General features: G+C 45.4%; 1 protein-coding gene across 1 annotated transcript in view; it reads right to left on the bottom strand.

The window, feature by feature from the left end:
* Positions 1 to 22,312, bottom strand: part of LOC311149459 (ubiquitin-like modifier-activating enzyme 1) — a gene marked incomplete at its 3' end in the record, with an annotated part of 128,235 nt that overhangs the window by 869 nt on the left and 105,054 nt on the right. Inside the window, exon 18 of the mRNA XM_084186656.1 lies at positions 11,489 to 11,646. Within this exon, the coding sequence (XP_084042782.1) occupies positions 11,489 to 11,646 (158 nt within the window). The remainder of the gene's footprint in view (positions 1 to 11,488; positions 11,647 to 22,312) is intronic.

The following is a 22,312-nucleotide window of genomic DNA, read 5'->3' as shown; positions in this document are numbered from 1 at the left end:
TTACTAGTGGGCTTCCATGGTGGGTGTGTTTTAGAACCCCTTTACTAGTGGGCTTCCATGGTGGGTGTGTTTTAGAACCCTTTACTAGTGGGCTTCCATGGTGGGTGTGTTTTAGAACCCTTAACTAGTGGGCTTCCATGGTGGGTGTGTTTTAGAACCCCTTTACTAGTGGGCTTCCATGGTGGGTGTGTTTTAGAACCCCTTTACTAGTGGGCTTCCATGGTGGGTGTGTTTTAGAACCCTTTACTAGTGGGCTTCCATGGTGGGTGTGTTTTAGAACTCTTAACTAGTGGGCTTCCATGGTGGGTGTGTTTTAGAACCCCTTTACTAGTGGGCTTCCATGGTGGGTGTGTTTTAGAACCCTTTACTAGTGGGCTTCCATGGTGGGTGTGTTTTAGAACCCTTTACTAGTGGGCTTCCATGGTGGGTGTGTTTTAGAACCCCTTTACTAGTGGGCTTCCATGGTGGGTGTGTTTTAGAACTCTTTACTAGTGGGCTTCCATGGTGGGTGTGTTATAGAACCCTTTACTAGTGGGCTTCCATGGTGGGTGTGTTATAGAACCCTTTACTAGTGGGCTTCCATGGTGGGTGTGTTTTAGAACCCCTTTACTAGTGGGCTTCCATGGTGGGTGTGTTTTAGAACCCCTAAACTAGTGGGCTTCCATGGTGGGTGTGTTTTAGAACCCTTTACTAGTGGGCTTCCATGGTGGGTGTGTTTTAGAACCCCTTTACTAGTGGGCTTCCATGGTGGGTGTGTTTTAGAACTCTTTACTAGTGGGCTTCCATGGTGGGTGTGTTATAGAACCCTTTACTAGTGGGCTTCCATGGTGGGTGTGTTTTAGAACCCTTTACTAGTGGGCTTCCATGGTGGGTGTGTTTTAGAACCCCTTTACTAGTGGGCTTCCATGGTGGGTGTGTTTTAGAACTCTTTACTAGTGGGCTTCCATGGTGGGTGTGTTATAGAACCCTTTACTAGTGGGCTTCCATGGTGGGTGTGTTATAGAACCCTTTACTAGTGGGCTTCCATGGTGGGTGTGTTATAGAACCCTTTACTAGTGGGCTTCCATGGTGGGTGTGTTATAGAACCCTTTACTAGTGGGCTTCCATGGTGGGTGTGTTATAGAACCCTTAACCAGTGACTTTGCCAACTTTCAGAAGCCCTTTTGAAACCCTTTCTATTTTGGTTTGGTGTTCAAAGTGATTTTCTTTGTTAGATCCCTTTTCTGTGAGCGATGGCATTTTGAGTTTGTCTTATGGGAACGTGTGTATGGGTCAGATTTAGCCTGTTTATCTGGTTAGCTCAGAGAGGAGGATATAAGGTCAGCTGCACCGCTCATCCTATTACACACAGGGAACACTGCTGACAGGGTTAGATACTGCTGACAGGGTTAGATACTACTGACAGGGTTAGATACTGCTGACAGGGTTAGATACTACTGGCAGGGTTAGATACTACTGGCAGGGTTAGATACTGCTGACAGGGTTAGATACAGTCCATGTACTGCTGACAGGGTTAGATACTGCTGACAGGGTTAGATACTGCTGACAGGGTTAGATACTGCTGACAGGGTTAGATACTGCTGACAGGGTTAGATACTGCTGACAGGGTTAGATACTGCTGGCAGGGTTAGATACTACTGACAGGGTTAGATACTACTGACAGGGTTAGATACTACTGGCAGGGTTAGATACAGTCCATGTACTGCTGGCAGGGTTAGATACAGTCCATGTACTGCTGACAGGGTTAGATACTGCTGGCAGGGTTAGATACTACTGACAGGGTTAGATACTGCTGACAGGGTTAGATACTGCTGGCAGGGTTAGATACAGTCCATGTACTGCTGGCAGGGTTAGATACAGTCCATGTACTGCTGACAGGGTTAGATACTGCTGGCAGGGTTAGATACTACTGACAGGGTTAGATACTGCTGACAGGGTTAGATACTGCTGGCAGGGTTAGATACAGTCCATGTACTGCTGGCAGGGTTAGATACAGTCCATGTACTGCTGGCAGGGTTAGATACAGTCCATGTACTGCTGGCAGGGTTAGATACTGCTGACAGGGTTAGATACTACTGACAGGGTTAGATACTGCTGGCAGGGTTAGATACTACTGACAGGGTTAGATACTGCTGACAGGGTTAGATACTACTGGCAGGGTTAGATACTACTGACAGGGTTAGATACAGTCCATGTACTGCTGGCAGGGTTAGATACTACTGACAGGGTTAGATACTACTGACAGGGTTAGATACTACTGACAGGGTTAGATACTGCTGACAGGGTTAGATACTGCTGGCAGGGTTAGATACTACTGACAGGGTTAGATACTACTGGCAGGGTTAGATACTACTGGCAGGGTTAGATACTGCTGGCAGGGTTAGATACTACTGGCAGGGTTAGATACTACTGACAGGGTTAGATACTACTGACAGGGTTAGATACTGCTGGCAGGGTTAGATACTGCTGACAGGGTTAGATACTGCTGGCAGGGTTAGATACTACTGGCAGGGTTAGATACTGCTGGCAGGGTTAGATACTGCTGACAGGGTTAGATACTGCTGACAGGGTTAGATACTACTGACAGGGTTAGATACAGTCCATGTACTGCTGACAGGGTTAGATACTGCTGACAGGGTTAGATACTGCTGACAGGGTTAGATACAGTCCATGTACTGCTGACAGGGTTAGATACTACTGACAGGGTTAGATACTACTGACAGGGTTAGATACTACTGACAGGGTTAGATACTGCTGACAGGGTTAGATACTGCTGACAGGGTTAGATACTGCTGACAGGGTTAGATACTACTGACAGGGTTAGATACTACTGACAGGGTTAGATACAGTCCATGTACTGCTGACAGGGTTAGATACAGTCCATGTACTGCTGACAGGGTTAGATACTACTGACAGGGTTAGATACAGTCCATGTACTGCTGGCAGGGTTAGATACTGCTGACAGGGTTAGATACTACTGACAGGGTTAGATACAGTCCATGTACTGCTGACAGGGTTAGATACAGTCCATGTACTGCTGGCAGGGTTAGATACTACTGACAGGGTTAGATACTGCTGGCAGGGTTAGATACTACTGACAGGGTTAGATACTGCTGGCAGGGTTAGATACTACTGGCAGGGTTAGATACTACTGACAGGGTTAGATACTGCTGACAGGGTTAGATACTGCTGACAGGGTTAGATACTACTGACAGGGTTAGATACTGCTGGCAGGGTTAGATACTACTGGCAGGGTTAGATACTGCTGACAGGGTTAGATACTGCTGACAGGGTTAGATACTACTGGCAGGGTTAGATACTACTGGCAGGGTTAGATACAGTCCATGTACTGCTGGCAGGGTTAGATACAGTCCATGTACTGCTGACAGGGTTAGATACTGCTGACAGGGTTAGATACTACTGACAGGGTTAGATACTACTGACAGGGTTAGATACTGCTGACAGGGTTAGATACTACTGACAGGGTTAGATACTACTGACAGGGTTAGATACTGCTGACAGGGTTAGATACTACTGGCAGGGTTAGATACTACTGACAGGGTTAGATACTACTGGCAGGGTTAGATACTGCTGACAGGGTTAGATACTGCTGACAGGGTTAGATACTACTGACAGGGTTAGATACTGCTGACAGGGTTAGATACTGCTGGCAGGGTTAGATACAGTCCATGTACTGCTGACAGGGTTAGATACTACTGACAGGGTTAGATACTACTGACAGGGTTAGATACTGCTGACAGGGTTAGATACTACTGACAGGGTTAGATACTACTGACAGGGTTAGATACTGCTGACAGGGTTAGATACTGCTGACAGGGTTAGATACTACTGACAGGGTTAGATACTGCTGACAGGGTTAGATACTACTGGCAGGGTTAGATACTGCTGACAGGGTTAGATACTACTGACAGGGTTAGATACTGCTGACAGGGTTAGATACTGCTGGCAGGGTTAGATACAGTCCATGTACTGCTGGCAGGGTTAGATACTGCTGACAGGGTTAGATACTACTGACAGGGTTAGATACAGTCCATGTACTGCTGGCAGGGTTAGATACTGCTGGCAGGGTTAGATACTGCTGACAGGGTTAGATACTACTGACAGGGTTAGATACTGCTGGCAGGGTTAGATACTACTGACAGGGTTAGATACTACTGACAGGGTTAGATACTACTGACAGGGTTAGATACAGTCCATGTACTGCTGGCAGGGTTAGATACTGCTGACAGGGTTAGATACTGCTGACAGGGTTAGATACTGCTGACAGGGTTAGATACAGTCCATGTACTGCTGGCAGGGTTAGATACTGCTGACAGGGTTAGATACTACTGACAGGGTTAGATACAGTCCATGTACTGCTGGCAGGGTTAGATACTGCTGACAGGGTTAGATACTACTGACAGGGTTAGATACAGTCCATGTACTGCTGACAGGGTTAGATACAGTCCATGTACTGCTGACAGGGTTAGATACAGTCCATGTACTGCTGACAGGGTTAGATACTGCTGACAGGGTTAGATACAGTCCATGTACTGCTGACAGGGTTAGATACAGTCCATGTACTGCTGACAGGGTTAGTGTTAGATACAGTACATGTGGTGCTGCTACAGTACATGTATTTGTATTTATTATGGATCCCCATTAGTTCCTGCCAAGGCAGCAGCTACTCTTCCTGGGGTCCAGCACAATTAAGGCAGTTATACATTTTAAAAACATTACAATACATTCACAGATTTCACAACACACTGTGTGCCCTCAGGCCCCTACTCCACCACCACCACATATCTACAACACAAAATCCATGTGTACGTGTGTGTATAGTGCGTATGTTATCGTGTGTGTGTATGAATGTGTCTGTGCCGATGTTTGTGTTGCTTCACAGTCCCCGCTGTTCCATAAGGGGTATTTTTATCTGTTTTTTAAATCTCATTTTACTGCTTGCATCAGTTACCTGATGTGGAATAGAGTTCCATGTAGTCATGGCTCTATGTAGTACTGTGCTCCTCCCATAGTCTGTTCTGGACTTGGGGACTGTGAAGAGACCTCTGGTGGCATGTCTTGTGGGGTATACATGGGTGTCCGAGCTGTGTGCCAGTAGTTTAAACAGACAGCTCGATTCATTCAACATGTCAATACCTCTCACAAATACAAGTAGTGATGAAGTCAATCTCTCCTGTACTTTGAGCCAGGAGAGATTGACATGCATATTATTAATGTTAGCTCTCTGTGTACATCCAAGGGCCAGCCGTGCTGCCCTGTTCTGAGCCAATTACAATTTTCCTAAGTCCCTCTTTGTGGCACCTGACCACACGACTGACCAGTAGTCCTGTAGGACCTGCCTTGTTGATAGTGCTGTTAAAAAGGCAGAGCAGCGCTTTATTATAGACAGACTTCTCCCCATCCTCGCTACTGTTGTATCAATATGTTTTGACCATGACAGTTTACAATCCAGGGTTACTCCAAGCAGTTTAGTCTCCTCAAGTTGCAAAATTACCACATTATTCATTACAAGATTTAGTTGAGGTTTAAGTGAATGATTTGTCTCAAATACAATGCTTATAGTTTTTGAAATATTTAGGACTAACCTATTCCTTGCCACCCATTCTGAAACTAACTGCAGCTCTTTAAGTGTTGCAGTCATTTCAGTCGCTGTGGTAGCTGACGTGTATAGTTTTGAGTCATCCGCACACATAGACACACTGGCTTTACTCAAAGCCAATGGCATGTTGTTAGTAAAGATTGAAAAGTAAGGGGCCTAGACAGCTTCCCTGGGGAATTCCTGATTCTACCTGTATTATGTTGGAGAGGCTTCCATTAAAGAACACCCTCTGTGTTCTGTTAGACAGGTAACTCTTTATCCACAATATAGCAGGGGGTGTAAAGCCATAACACATATGTTTTTCCAGCAGCAGACTATGATTGATAATGTCAAAAGCCGCACTGAAGTCTAACAAAACAGCCTCCACAATCTTTTTATCATCAATATCTCTCAGCCAATCATCAGTCATTTGTGTAAGTGCTGTGCTTGTTGAATGTCCTTCCCTATAAGCATGCTGAAAGTCTGTTGTCAATTTGTTTACTGTAAAATAGCATTGTATCTGGTCAAACACCATTTTTTCCCAAACGTTTACAAAGGGTTGGTAACAGGCTGATTGGTTGGCTACTTGATCCAGTAAAGGGGGCTTTACTATTCTTAGGTAGCGGAATGGCTTTTGCTTCCCTCCAGGCCTGAGGGCACACACTTTCTAGTAGGCTTAGATTGAAGATATGGCAAATAGGAGTGACAATATCGTCCGCTATTATCCTCAGTAATTTTCCATCCAAGTTGTCAGACCCCGGTGGCTTGTCATTGTTGATGGACAATAATACTTTAATCTCTTCCACACTTACTTTACGGAATTCAAAATGACAACGCTTGTCTTTCATAATTTGGTCAGATATACTTGGATGTGTAGTGTCAGCATGTGTTGCTGGCAAGTCATGCCTAAGTTTGCAAAAAAAAAAAAAAAAAAATACAAAGTTGAAAAATGTACAAGTACAAAAATATATCAAATAAAACATTTTGCTAATGTTGCCAATGAAAAAATAATTAAAGTAGTTGCCAATATCAGTGGGTTTTGTAATGAATGAGCCATCTGATTCAATGAATGATGGAGCGGAGTTTGCCTTTTTGCCCAAATTTCATTGAAGGTGCTCCAAAGCTTTTTACTATCATTCTTTATGTCATTTATCTTTATTTCATAGTTTCGTTTCTTCTTTTTATTCAGTTTAGTCACATGATTTCTCAATTTGCAGTACGTTTGCCAATCGGTTGTGCAGCCAGACTCATTTGCCATTTATTTTGCCTCATCCCTCTCAACCATAACATTTTTCCATTCCTCATCAATCCACAGGGATTTAACTGTTTTTTTTTACAGTCATTTTCTAAATGGGTGCATGCTTATTAGTAACTGGGATAAGCAATTTCATAAATGTGTCAAGTGAAACGTCTGTTTGCTCCTCATTACACACCTCGGACCAACATATATTCTTCACACTATATTAGGCCCATCCTTTGGAACTTTGGTTTTCCTAGATATGGCTACTATAGTGTGATCCCTACTATAGTGTGATCCCTACTGTATTGTGATCACTGCCTCCGATGTTGTGCTGCTACCGTATGTGTGGTACATGCTGTATTCTGTGTTGCTTTACCACCTTGACTCCTAATGCCTGTCAATATAACCACAGGGGTGCAGCAGGGTTTTGTTCCAAACCAGCATTGGCTCATCAATGACTCATTTGCTCTGTCTCGCTGATCAACTGCTCATCAGGTGCTGATTCAACTCAGAAACAGGAATGTAAGTGCTGGGCTGGAACTAAAGCCTGCAAACCGTGTAACTCTGGATGGAGACCACTGCTCTACATTAAATACCAAAGCATTAGAACCGATTGATTGATTCACTTTAATTATATGGTATGCTGTGTTGTGTCTGTGCTGCTGTGTGCAACAAGGTATCACAGTTTGACTTTGAAATTTGATGTTTATCCAAGTTTCGTCAAGTTTTTCCAAACTTCTATGAGTGAGTCAAGGTAAACATCAGTTTTTTACATTTAAGTTGAGGCGCTGTTACCTTACTCTGCAAAAGTGAAACCAAAAACACTTGCTGGGTGTTTCACATCTCGTTAAGGTTTGAGATAGGGTTAAGTTTAGGAATTAATTGGGAGTGGTTAAGTTAATGGTTAATGTTTGGGAAAGGGTTTAGGAATGTATTGGGAGTGGTTAAGTTAATGGTTAATGTTTGGGAAAGGGTTTAGGAATTAATTGGGAGTGGTTAAGTTAATGGTTAATGTTTGGGAAAGGGTTTAGGAATTAATTGGGAGTGGTTAAGTTAATGGTTAATGTTTGAACAGAAAAAAACAAAAAGATTGCCTAGCACTGGGATTGAACACAAAGGTTACTTGAAGGTGAGCGGCAGCCTACTTGAAGGTGAGCGGCAGCCTAGTTGAAGGTGAGCGGCAGCCTAGTTGAAGGTGAGCGGCAGCCTAGTTGAAGGTGAGCGGCAGCCTACTTGAAGGTAATAGCGTTCACCGTTGCCCCTAGTGGACGGCTTTGAAGGCAATTCTAGACGTTCTTGGGACCTGGATGGATGTCTAACTTCGACTGGCGGCCTGCTGGTTCGACTTAGGAGGCGCGCACACCACCCACCACTTCCAAGTATTCTACTCGCTAATGTTCAATCGTTAGTTAACAAAGTTGACGAGCTCAGGGCAAGGGTTGCTTACCAGAGAGATATCAGGGATTGTAACATCCTCTGTTTCACGGAAACATGGCTCTCTCGGGATATACTGTCTGAGTCGGTCCAGCCAGTTGGGTTCTCAGTTCATCGCGCAGACAGGAATAAATATCTCTCCGGGAAGCAGAAGGGCGGAGGTGTGTGTTTTATGATTAACGACTCATGGTGTAATTGTAGTAACATAGGAGGAACTCGAGTCCTTCTGTTCACCCGACCTAGAATACCTCACAATCAAATGCAGACCGTATTATCTCCCAAGATAATTTTCTTCAGTTATAGTAACGACTGTGTATATCCCCCCTCAAGCCGATACCACGATGGCCCTCAAAGAACTTCACTGGACTTTATGCAAACTGGAAAGCACATATCCTGAGGCTGCATTTTATTGTAGCTGGGGATTTTAACAAAGCAAATTTGAGGACTAGGCTGCCGAAGTTCTATCAACATATCGACTGTTGTATTCTTGCTGCTAAAACACTCGACCATTGCTATTCGAACTTCCGGGATGCTTACAAGGCCCTCCCCCGCCCTCCTTTCGGCAAAACTGACCACGACTCCATTTTGCTCCTCCCTTCCTATAGGCAGAAACTCAAACAGGCAGCACCCGTGCAAAGGACTATTCAACGCTGGTCTGACCAATCAGAATCCACGCTTCAAGATTGTTTTGATCACACGGACTGGGATATCTTTCGGGTAGCTTGCAAAAATAATTTAGACGAATACACTGAAATGGTGACAGAGTTTATCAGGAAGTGTATAGAAGATGTTGTGCCCACTGTGACTATTAAAACCTACCCTAACCAGAAACCGTGGATAGATGGCAGCATTCGGCAAAACTGAAAGCGTGAACTACCGCATTTAACCATGACAAGGTGACTGGGAATATGGCAGAATACAAACAGTGTGGTTAATCAAACAGGCAAAACGTCAGTATAGAGACAAAGTAGAGTCGCAATTCAACGGCTCAGACACGAGACGTATGTGGCAGGACTCCAGACAATCACGGACTACAAAGGGAAAACCAGCCACGTCGCGGACACCAACGTCTTGCTTCCGGACAAGCTAAACACCTTCTTCGCCCGCTTTGAGGATAACACAGTGCCACTGACGCGGCCCACTACCAAGGACTGTGGGCTCTCGTTCTCCGTGGCCGATGTGAGTAAGACATTTAAGCGTATTAACCCTCGCAAGGCTGCCGGCCCAGACGGCATCCGTAGCCCCGTCCTCAGAGCATGCGCAGACCAGCTGGCTGGTGTGTTTACGGACATATTCAATCTCTCCCTATCCCAGTCTGCTGTCCCCACATGCTTCAAGATGGCCGCCATTGTTCCTGTACCCAAGAAAGCAAAGGTAACTGAACTAAATGACTATTGCCCCCATAGCACTCGCCTCTGTCATCATGAAGTGCTTTAAGAGACTAGTCAAGGATCATATCACCTCCACCTTACCTGTCACCCTAGACCCACTTCAATTTGCTTACCGCCCCAATAGATCCACAGACGATGCAATCGCCATCACACTGCACACTGCCCTATCCCATCTGGACAAGAGGAATACCTATGTAAGAATGCTGTTCATTGACTATAGCTCAGCCTTCAACACCATAGTACCCTCCAAGCTCATCATTAACTCGAGGCCCTGGGTCTGAACCCCGCCCTGTGAAACTGGGTCCTGGACTTCCTGACGGGCCGCCCCCAGGTGGTGAAGGTAGGAAACAACACCTCCACTTCGCTGATCCTCAACACTGGGGACCCACAAGGGTGCATGCTCAGCCCCCTCCTGTACTCCATGTTCACCCATGACTGCGTGGCCAAGCACACCTCCAACTCAATCATCAAGTTTGCAGACGACAACAGTAGTAGGCTTGATTACCAACAATGACGAGACAGCCTACAGGGAGGAGGTGAGGGCTCTGGGAGTGTGGTGCCAGGAAAATAACCTCTCACTCAACATCAACAAAACAAAGGAGATGATCGTGGACTTCAGGAAACAGCAGAGGGTGCACCCACCTATCCACATCGACGGGACCGCAGTGGAGAAGGTGGAAAGCTTCAAGTTCCTTGGCGTACACATCACTGACAAACTGAAATGGTCCACCCACACAGACAGTGTGGTGAAGAAGGCGCAACAGAGCCTCTTCAACCTCAGGAGGCTGAAGAAATTTGTCTTGGTGCCTAAAACCCTCACAAACTTTTACAGATGCACCATTGAGAGCATCCTGTCGGGCTGTATCACCGCCTGATACGGCAACTGCACCGCCCAAAGCATTACCGGGGGCAAACTACCCACCCTCCAGGACACCTACAGCACCCGATGTCACAGGAAGGCCAAAAAGATCATCAAGGACATTAACCACCCAAGCCACTGCCTGTTCACCCCGCTATCATCCAGAAGGCGAGGTCAGTACAGGTGCATCAAAGCTGGGACAGAGAAAAAACAGCTTCTATCTCAAGGCCATCAGACTGTTAAATAGCCATCACTAGCACATTAGAGGCTGCTGCTGCCTATTGAAATCACTGGCCACTCTAAGAAATGGATCACTAGTCACTTTAATAATGTTTCCATATCTTGCACTACTCATCTCATATGTATATACTGCATTCTATTCTATAATATTCTACTGTATCTTAGTCCATGCCGCTCTGTCATTGCTTGTCCATATATGTATATATTCTTAAATTCCATTCCTTACTTAGATTTGTGTGTATTGGGTATATGTTGTGAAATTGTTAGATATTACTTGTTAGATATTACTGCACTGTCGGAGCTAGAAACACAAGCATTTCGCTACACCCGCTATAACATCTGCTAAACACGTGTATGTAACCAATAACATCTGCTAAACACGTGTATGTAACCAATAACATCTGCTAAACACGTGTAGGTGACCAATAACATCTGCTAAACACGTGTAGGTGACAAATAACATTTGATTTGTAGTAACCCTCAGTAGCAGCCCCATCAGGGATGTGTGTGTGTGTGTGCTGCGATGCATATGTGTGTGTGTATGTGTGTGTGTGTGTGCTGTGATGCATATGTGTGTGTGTATGTGTGTGTGTGTGTGCTGTGATGCATATGTGTGTGTGTGTGTGTGAGTGTGAGTGTGTGAGTGTGTGTATGTGAGTGTGTGTGTGAGTGTGAGTGTGTGTGTGTGTGTGTGTGTGAGTGTGTGTGTGTGTAGTAACTCCCACCTCTCTGTCTGCCACCAGTAGCAGCCCCATCAGTGAAGTGTAGAGGACAGACTTGGAGATGTCGGCCGTGTCTCTCTGGATCCCGTTCTGAGAGACCAGGGTTCGGCACAGAGCCTGGCAGGTCCCGTCCATGGTGGCACGCGTCGCTCCCGGCATCGCTACAACAGCCAAGAGGTCCCGACCTTTATGGCACAGAAACTACTGAGTTGGCTGGTCGCCTGGTCCTGTATCTGATAGGTTGCTGGTTCAAGTCCCGGCTGTTACTCTTCAATTGGGAAACGAGGCTTCTGATGTACAAAGAAGAAAAGATCCCTGTTATTTAATGAAGGTTTGGTAAACCCCTATCACACCCAGTGGATCCTCTCTAGAAGTACTCTGGTGAGGCGCCAGTGGGAGAGATTCAGCCCAGTAGGGATCTGCCCAGCTAACAAATCTAGGGAGAGAGAACGTTTTTGTAATGTTACCTGTAACGTTCCCCTGATGTTTGCGTGTCCTGTTTTCCGTTAGTTAGGGGAACAATAATTCTATGTACAGTGCATTCGGAAAGTATTCAGACCCCTTGACCTTTTCCTTATTTTTTTACGTTACAGCCTTATTCTAAAATGTATAAAACAATTTAAATCCTCAATCTACACACAATACCTGTTATGATTAGTTTCTCGGGTATCAATACCCCATAATGACAAAGCAAAAACAGGTTTTTATAAATGTTTGCAAATTTATAACAAATAAAAAACAGATACCTTATTTACATAAGTATTCAGACCCTTTGCTATGAGACTCGAAATTGAGCTCAGGTGCATCCTGTTTCCATTGATCATCCTTGAGATGTTTCTACAACTTGATTGGAGTCCTCCTGTGGTAAATTCAATTGATTGGACATGATTTGGAAAGGCACAAACCTGTCTATATAAGGTTTCACAGTTGACAGTGCATGTCAGAGCAAAAACCAAGCCATGAGGTCGAAGAAATTGTCCGTAGAGCGCCAAGAAAGGATTGTGTCGAGGCACAGATCTGGGGAAGGGTACCAAAAAATGTCTGCAGCATTGAAGGTCCACAAGAACACAGTGGCCTCCATCATTCTTAAATGGAAGAAGTTTGGAACCACCAAGACAAGGATGATCAATGGAAACATGATGAACCTGAGCTCAATTTCGAGTCTCATAGGGAAAAAAAACAATTTAAAAAACTGAGTTATATGCCAACATGAGACAACTTAACAAAACCTAAAACTGCTGAATATGCTAATCAAATCAATGATGAGAGAACAGTCAGTTTAACATAATATCTTGCACATCTAGCATTCCAGTGTTAATACTATTGTAATTATTCTGCACTATAGCCTATTTATTGCCTTACCTCCATAACTTGCTACATTTGCACACACTGTATATATATTTTCTGTTGTATTTCTGACTTTATGTTTTTTACCCCATATGTAACTCTGTGTTGTTTTTTATTGCACTACTTTGCTTTATCTTGGCCAGGTCGCAGTTGTAAATGAGAACCTGTTCTCAACTGGCTTACCTGGTTAAATAAAGGTGAAAAAAAAAAATAAAAATAAAAAATAATAATAATAACTGATCACTGACAGACATGGTGGCGAAGCAGGAAGATTGGAATGCTGTGAACCAAGTGGTTGTGAGTTTGAATCCCAGGTGAAGACATGTTGAATAGTAATTACTGCATAAATGAACATGCACAATGTAATCATGTATGGCAAATTGTGGCAAATATGTAAGTTGAAACATTGTATGTTAAAAGCAGTGTGCGTGGGTGTCCATAACAGATAAAGAGCTGTGAAAGGATCAGTAGTTTTGATGGGCTTGGCAACAGCCAGGGTGGTGTAAAAATAAACAAAATTCATTTTTTTCCAGGAGAACGTTTCGTTGGGACCATCAGGCGACGTCCTAAAAAACGACTTTAGGGACGTCCCCGGAACAAGCTGGGAACTAGACAAAAACCTCCAGGGGACCATGACAGATTGTCATGTTTTAAACGTTATTGGACACATTCATGTTCTTATAACGTTCCCATGAAACGTGTTTAGAACATTAAATATCTTATTTTCTGAGAACATGGCAACCACGTTATGGGTAAATTCTGTTTTGACATTAACGGAACGGTCTCTTGGAAACAGTAATTGCGCATCACCGGAACATTACCATGAAAACGTTACGCAATGACCTAATGAGACTCTTAAAACGGAACGTTTTCTAAAGTTGTGGGAACGTTTGTTGTTAGCTGATCTGGTGAGTTGCCTGTGGGAGGGATTCAGCTCCTACAAGAGCTGCAAGTATATTTTTTGATTCAATAGTATCTGTTGGTATTGTCTTGTAGGACAGTTGATTCAATAGTATCTGTTGGTATTGTCTTGGAGGACAGTTGATTCAATAGTATCTGTTGGTATTGTCTTGTAGGACAGTTGATTCAATAGTATCTGTTGGTATTGTCTTATAGGACAGTTGATTCAATAATATCTGTTGGTATTGTCTTATAGGACAGTTGATTCAATAGTATCTGTTGGTATTGTCTTATAGGACAGTTGATTCAATAGTATCTGTTGGTATTGTCTTGGAGGTGCTGTCTTCACCTAGTAGCCTAGTTAATCACTGCTGTTTCAACTGTCTGATTGCTCAGTACTTGTGACTGTCGTTGCCAATTTAGCAACGATCCGGTTTTTCGGCCCTAATGGCCCGTACAGAGGGTGTGACGCAATTGCGGAGCCTCCGGAGGCCAAATCGAGCTCCGTACGGTGATGCCGTGCGCCTCTCAAATTTTGTAACAATGCTGAGGGCTCCGTATAGAGCATCCTGTAGCTCAGTTGGTAGAGCATGGCGCTTGCAACGCCAGGGTTGTGGGTTCGATTCCCACGGGGGGGGCCAGTATGAAAAAATGTATGCACTCACTAACTGTAAGTCGCTCTGGATGAGAGCGTCTGCTAAATGACAAAAATAAATACAAAATAAATGAATGCAGACTGTGGAGGATCGAAGGACGCTGGATTGTCTTTTCCTTTAGCCAGTTACTTGTAGTTAGCTGGAAGGCTATAGCGACTAGCCCTGAATCAAAATTTCAGACCAATTTATTGGATGCGTATGACAGCTGCCCGAAGCACAAGAAGTATGAATACTCTGACTTCTGCGGAGGCCGCATCGCAGTAAACGCTGCACAGCCCCAGCAGATACCGGATTGACCACGCAGAGGCTTTTAGATGAGTTTCACGCCTATTTGTGTAACAGTCTTGTGGCCGTGTATTTTCTTCTCCTCTGCTAGGCATTTAGTGTTCGTACATCAGTCTCCCCAGTTTTTTTTCAGCGGCAGCTGTAATCGGCGGAATTGTCAAGCGGCGATGTTGTCACCAAAACAAAGACGTTCTGCAGAGTTATTAGAGGAAGGAGAGGGAGGCTCCACACCTCTCTCTCACTTTAGTTATTTACAGATTCTCATTTTGCTCTTTTGTATCTTTGTCAACTATGTGTGTTTTCTATACCTGTAGGCTTTACAGACGCTCCCCACCCCTTGGCTGCTCCTCTCCCTGTAGGCTTTAAAGACGCTCCCCACACCTCATTTTTTTCCCCCTCATCAATCTACACACAATACCCCATAATGACAAAGCGAAAACAGGGGATGTGGTTTGATGTGGGTGTGTCCTTGCCACTACCAAGACACACCCATCTGTCAGAACCTTGCTCACAGCTGTTCCCCCCCCCCCCATTCAATCAAAACAAACAAACCTCCTGCAGGTTGAGTTCAATAACTACAGGCAGATAGATGTATGGCGAGATGCCGGAGGAAGCTTTGAATAGGTCAGTAGCCTACAGAGTAATATCAGAAGAATGCAATTGCTGAATCTATGTAGATATTCTAAACTAAGTGTTTTGATAACTTTCAAATGTAGTAACAGGACCATGTAGAATAAACAACCCTTTACATAATACCGTAGAAGCAGTGTTCTGATAAAATAACAATGTGAACCTTTCATCTTTCATTGTCATTCCCAGATACTGTGACTATCTGCATTTTGTCTGGTGGTAATGGGGTTACCTTGGTAACATGTCAGTGGTCATACCTTTCTGTCTGGTGGTCATGGGGTTACCTTGGTAACATGTCAGTGGTCATACCTTCCTGTCTGGTGGTCATGGGGTTACCTTGGTAACATGTCAGTGGTCATACCTTCCTGTCTGGTGGTAATGGGGTTACCTTGGTAACATGTCAGTGGTCATACCTTTCTGTCTGGTGGTCATGGGGTTACCTTGGTAACATGTCAGTGGTCATACCTTCCTGTCTGGTGGTAATGGGGTTACCTTGGTAACATGTCAGTGGTCATACCTTCCTGTCTGGTGGTAATGGGGTTACCTTGGTAACATGTCAGTGGTCATACCTTCCTGTCTGGTGGTCATGGGGTTACCTTGGTAACATGTCAGTGGTCATACCTTCCTGTCTGGTGGTAATGGGGTTACCTTGGTAACATGTCAGTGGTCATACCTTCCTGTCTGGTGGTAATGGGGTTACCTTGGTAACATGTCAGAGTGGTCATACCTTCCTGTCTGGTGGTAATGGGGTTACCTTGGTAACATGTCAGTGGTCATACCCTCCTGTGTGGTGGTAATGGGGTTACCTTGGTAACATGTCAGTGGTCATACCTTCCTGTCTGGTGGTAATGGGGTTACCTTGGTAACATGTCAGAGTGGTCATACCTTCCTGTCTGGTGGTAATGGGGTTACCTTGGTAACATGTCAGAGTGGTCATACCTTCCTGTCTGGTGGTAATAAGGTTACCTTGGTAACATGTCAGAGTGGTCATACCTTCCTGTCTGGTGGTAATGGGGTTACCTTGGTAACATGTCCGTGGTCATACCCTCCTGTGTGGTGGTAATGGGGTTACCTTGGTAACATGTCAGTGGTCATACCTTCCTGTCTGGTGGTAATAAGGTTACCTTGGTAACATGTCAGAGTGGTCATACCTTCCTGTCTGGTGGTAATGGGGTTACCTTGGTAACATGTCAGAGTGGTCATACCTTCCTGTCTGGTGGTAATGGGGTTACCTTGGTAACATGTCAGAGTGGTCATACCTTCCTGTCTGGTGGTAATGGGGTTACCTTGGTAACATGTCAGAGTGGTCATACCTTCCTGTGTGGTGGTAATGGGGTTACCTTGGTAACATGTCAGAGTGGTCATACCTTCCTGTCTGGTGGTAATAAGGTTACCTTGGTAACATGTCAGAGTGGTCATACCTTCCTGTCTGGTGGTAATGGGGTTACCTTGGTAACATGTCAGAGTGGTCATACCTTCCTGTCTGGTGGTAATAAGGTTACCTTGGTAACATGTCAGAGTGGTCATACCTTCCTGTCTGGTGGTAATGGGGTTACCTTGGTAACATGTCAGAGTGGTCATACCTTCCTGTCTGGTGGTAATGGGGTTACCTTGGTAACATGTCAGTGGTCATACCTTCCTGTCTGGTGGTAATGGGGTTACCTTGGTAACATGTCAGAGTGGTCATACCTTCCTGTCTGGTGGTAATGGGGTTACCTTGGTAACATGTCAGAGTGGTCATACCTTCCTGTCTGGTGGTAATGGGGTTACCTTGGTAACATGTCAGAGTGGTCATACCTTCCTGTCTGGTGGTAATGGGGTTACCTTGGTAACATGTCAGAGTGGTCATACCTTCCTGTCTGGTGGTAATGGGGTTACCTTGGTAACATGTCAGAGTGGTCATACCTTCCTGTCTGGTGGTAATGGGGTTACCTTGGTAACATGTCAGAGTGGTCATACCTTCCTGTCTGGTGGTAATGGGGTTACCTTGGTAACATGTCAGAGTGGTAGTTCAGTTGGTAGAGTATGGTGCTTGCAACGCCAGGGTTGTGGGTTCGATTCCCACGGGGGGCTAGTATGAAAAAAGTATGAAATGTATGTACTCACTAACTGTACGTCGCTCTGGATAAGCGCGTCTGCTAAATTACTCAAATGTAAATGTAAAAATGTCATACCTTCCTGTGTGGTGTCCTGTATACAACAGGAGTTCCCTGATCCTAGTGCAGAATACATTGACTGATACCATTCAATTCAAAGTTATCTAGTAACATTTTAATGCAGAGTGGCAGGTCTCTCTCCATTCAGAGACATCAGTATCAAGCCTGTCTGTCAGTGCCAGGTCTCTCTCCATTCAGAGACATCAGTATCAAGCCTGTCTGTCAGTACCAGGTCTCTCCATTCAGAGACATCAGTATCAAGCATTGTTTACAGACAGATTATTTCACTTATAATTCACTGTATCACAATTCCAGTGGGTCAGAAGTTTACATGCACTAAGTTGACTGTGCCTTTAAACAGCTTGGAAAATTCCAGAAAATGATGTCATGGCTTTAGAAGCTTCTGGTAGGCTAATTGACATCATTTGAGTCAATTGGAGGTGTACCTGTGGATGTATTTCGAGGCCTACCTTCAAACTCAGTGCCTCTTGCTTGACATCATGAAAATAAATCAGTCAAGACCTCAGAAAAAAAATTGTAGACCCCCACAAGTCTGGTTCATCCTTGGGAGCAATTTTCAAACACCTGAAGGTACTACATTCATCTGTACAAACAATAGTACGCAAGTATAAACACCATGGGACCACGCAGCCGTCATACCGCTCAGGAAGGAGACGCGTTCTGTCTCCTAGAGATGAACGTACTTTGGTGCGAAAAGTGCAAATCAATCCCAGAACAACAGCAAAGGACCTTGTGAAGATGCTGGAGGAAACAGGTACAAAAGTATCTATATACACAGTAAAACGAGTCCTATATTGACATAACCTGAAAGGCCGCTCAGCAAGGAAGAAGTCACTGCTCCAAAACCGCCATAAAAAAGGCCAGACTACGTTTTGCAACTGCACATGGGGACAAAGATCTTACTTTTTGGAGAAATGTCCTCTGGTCTGATGAAACAAAAATAGAACTGTTTGGCCATAATGACCATCGTTATGTTTGGAGGAAAAAGGGGGTTGCTTGCAAGCCGGAGAACACCATCCCAACCGTGAAGCACAGGGGTGGCAGCATCATGCTGTGGGGGTGCTTTGCTGCAGGAGGGACTGGTGCACTTCACAAAATAGATGGCATCATGAGGAAGGAAAATTATGTGGATATATTGAAGCAACATCTCAACATTTACATTTTACATTTTAGTCATTTAGCAGACGCTCTTATCCAGAGCGACTTAACAGTTAGCGCATACATTATTTTATCGAACCCACAACCCTGGCGGTGCAAACGCCATGCTCTACCAACTGAGCTACATCCCCTGCCGGCCATTCCCTCCCCTACCCTGGACCAATTGTGCGCCGCCCCATGGGTCTCCCGGTCGCGGCCGGCTACGACAGAGCCTGGATTCGAACCAGGATCTCTAGTGGCACAGCTAGCACTGCCATGCAGCGCCTTAGACCACTGCGCCACTCGGGAGACCCTCAAGACATCAATCAGGAAGTTAAAGCTTGGTCGCAAGTGGGTCTTCCAAATGGACAATGACCCCAAGCATACTTCCAAAGTTGTGGCAAAATAGCTTAAGGACAACAAAGTCAAGGTATTGGAGTGGCCATCACAAAGCCCTGACCTCAATCCTATAGGAAATGTGTGGGCAGAATTGAATAAGCGTGTGCGAGCAAGGAGGCCACAAACCTGATTCAGTTACACCAGCTCTGTCAGGACGAATGGGGAAAGCTTGTGGAAGGCTACCCGAAATGTTTGACCCAAGATAAACAATTTAAAGGCAACGCTACTAAATACTAATTGAGTGTTCTTAAAATAAAGTGGTGATCCTAACTGACCTAAGACGGGGACTTTTTGATTGTGGTTATAATAAGCCTGGTAGAACCAACCTGATTGCTGCGTTCAAATTTCTATTTCACTCCAGATATAAAATGTAAAGTAAAATAGAATGGTAAACACAGTGATCAGGCTGGTTCCCCCAGGCTAGGTTATACCCTGGACATTATATGGTAACCCAGTGATCAGGCTGGTTCCCCCAAGCTAGGTTATGCCCTGGACATTATATGGTGAACACAGTGATCAGGCTGGTTCCACCAGGCTAGGTTATATCCTGGACATTATATGGTAACACAGTGATCAGGCTGGTTCCTCCAGGCTAGGTTATACCCTGGACATTATATAGGAACACAGTGATCAGGCTGGTTCCACCGGGCTAGGTTATGTCCTGGACATTATATGGTGAACACAGTGATCAGGCTGGTTCCACCAGGCTAGGTTATACCCTGGACATTATATGGTGAACACAGTGATCAGGCTGGTTCCACCAGGCTAGGTTATACCCTGGACATTATATGGTGAACACAGTGATCAGGCTGGTTCCACCAGGCTAGGTTATATCCTGGACATTATATGGTAACACAGTGATCAGGCTGGTTCCTCCAGGCTAGGTTATACCCTGGACATTATATAGGAACACAGTGATCAGGCTGGTTCCACCGGGCTAGGTTATGTCCTGGACATTATATGGTGAACACAGTGATCAGGCTGGTTCCACCAGGCTAGGTTATACCCTGGACATTATATGGTGAACACAGTGATCAGGCTGGTTCCCCCAGGCTAGGTTATACCCTGGACATTATATGGTGAACACAGTGATCAGGCTGGTTCCACCAGGCTAGGTTATACCCTGGACATTATATGGAGAACACAGTGATCAGGCTGGTTCCCCCAGGCTAGGTTATACCCTGGACATTATATGGTAACACAGTGATCAGGCTGGTTCCACCAGGCTAGGTTATACCCTGGACATTATATGGTAACACAGTGATCAGGCTGGTTCCACCAGGCTAGGTTATACCCTGGACATTATATGGTGAACACAGTGATCAGGCTGGTTCCCCCAGGCTAGGTTATACCCTGGACATTATATGGGAACACAGTGATCAGGCTGGTTCCACCAGGCTAGGTTATGCCCTGGACATTATATGGTGAACACAGTGATCAGGCTGGTTCCACCAGGCTAGGTTATGCCCTGGACATTATATGGTGAACACAGTGGTCAGGCTGGTTCCACCAGGCTAGGTTATACCCTGGACATTATATGGTAACACAGTGATCAGGCTGGTTCCCCCAGGCTAGGTTATACCCTGGACATTATATGGTGAACACAGTGATCAGGCTGGTTCCCCCAGGCTAGGTTATACCCTGGACATTATATGGGAACACAGTGATCAGGCTGGTTCCTCCAGGCTAGGTTATACCCTGGACATTATATAGGAACACAGTGATCAGGCTGGTTCCCCCAGGCTAGGTTATGCCCTGGACATTATATAGGAACACAGTGATCAGGCTGGTTCCACCGGGCTAGGTTATGCCCTGGGGGTTATATGGTGAACACAGCGATCAGGCTGGTTCCACCAGGCTAGGTTATGCCCTGGGGGTTATATGGTGAACACAGCGATCAGGCTGGTTCCACCAGGCTAGGTTATGCCCTGGGGGTTATATGGTGAACACAGTGATCAGGCTGGTTCCACCAGGCTAGGTTATGTCCTGGACATTATATGGTAACACAGTGGTCAGGCTGGTTCCACCAGGCTAGGTTATACCCTGGACATTATATGGAGAACACAGTGATCAGGCTGGTTCCCCCAGGCTAGGTTATACCCTGCAGTCGCTCTTTAACAATTGTCATCCAAATCCAACCTTCATTTAATCGTTGTGATGCACTGAGGTTCCGAACTCTGTTTTAGATGAGACTGTTTTCAAAAAGGATTAGTTGGTTTTTAGGGGCAGTCGCTCTTTAACATTGTCATCTATCGCCCACCAGGTGCCCTTAAGAGAGTTCCTCAATGAGTTTGACACCTTGATAAGCTTATTTCTCAATGATGCCCACATCGTACTGGGTGACTTGAATCCCGACTTCAATTAATTTCTACTCCTTTCCTTTTTGGACCCTTTCCCAGTCCCCTCCCACTCCAGGCAATACACTTGACCTCATTTTCACAACTAATCTCACTGCAGCCCTCCAGGAACGGGGGACAGTGAGAGTCAAAGGATCGGGAAAGGGAGGAGAGTCAGGAGACATGCTCCTCCCTTCTCCAGGAAAGGGAGGAGAGTCAGGAGACATGCTCCTCCCCCCTCCAGGAGACATGCTCCTCCCCCCTCCAGGAAAGGGAGGAGAGTCAGGAGACATGCCCCTCCCCCCTCCAGGAAAGGGAGGAGAGTCAGGAGACATGCTCCTCCCCCCTCCAGGAAAGGGAGGAGACTCAGGAGACATGCTCCTCCCCCCTCCAGGAAAGGGAGGAGTCAGGAAACATGCTCCTCCCCCCTCCAGGTCTCTGATCACTACTTCGTTTCCTTTTCTCTCCATATCTCCTCTAACCCAGATGGTCATGCTCCTCCCACTCAGCTCTAACCCAGATGGTCATGTGCACCGCCGCAATCTTCGCTCTTTCTCTCTCCCACTACTCTCTCCTCTTCTATCCTATCATCTCTCCCTTCTGCTAAATCATTCTCCCTCCTGTCTCCTGACTCTCCTCCCTTTCCCAATCCTTTGACTCTCACTGTCCCCCGTTCCTCCCGGCCGGCCGGCTCGACCTTCCCCTCCTGCTCCGTGGCTGAGTGACTCATGGCGTGCTAACACAACAGGGCTGCGGGCAGCTGAGCGGAAATGGAGGAAAACTAAACTTCCGGAGGACCTATCATCCTTCCACTCCCTCCTCTCTACCTTCTCTTCCTGTGTATCCGCTGCTAAAGCTGCTTTCTATCACTCTAAATTTCAAGCATCTGCCTCCAACCCTGGGAAACACTTCCCTACTTTCTCCTCCCTCCTTAATCCTCCATGGACGACTTTGTCAACC

This window comes from Coregonus lavaretus (genome assembly GCF_964263955.1).
Source record: "Coregonus lavaretus genome assembly, chromosome: 22".
NCBI lineage: Eukaryota > Metazoa > Chordata > Actinopteri > Salmoniformes > Salmonidae > Coregonus > Coregonus lavaretus.
Note: the sequence above shows the minus strand (reverse complement) of the source record. Positions and strands in the feature narration are given on the sequence as shown.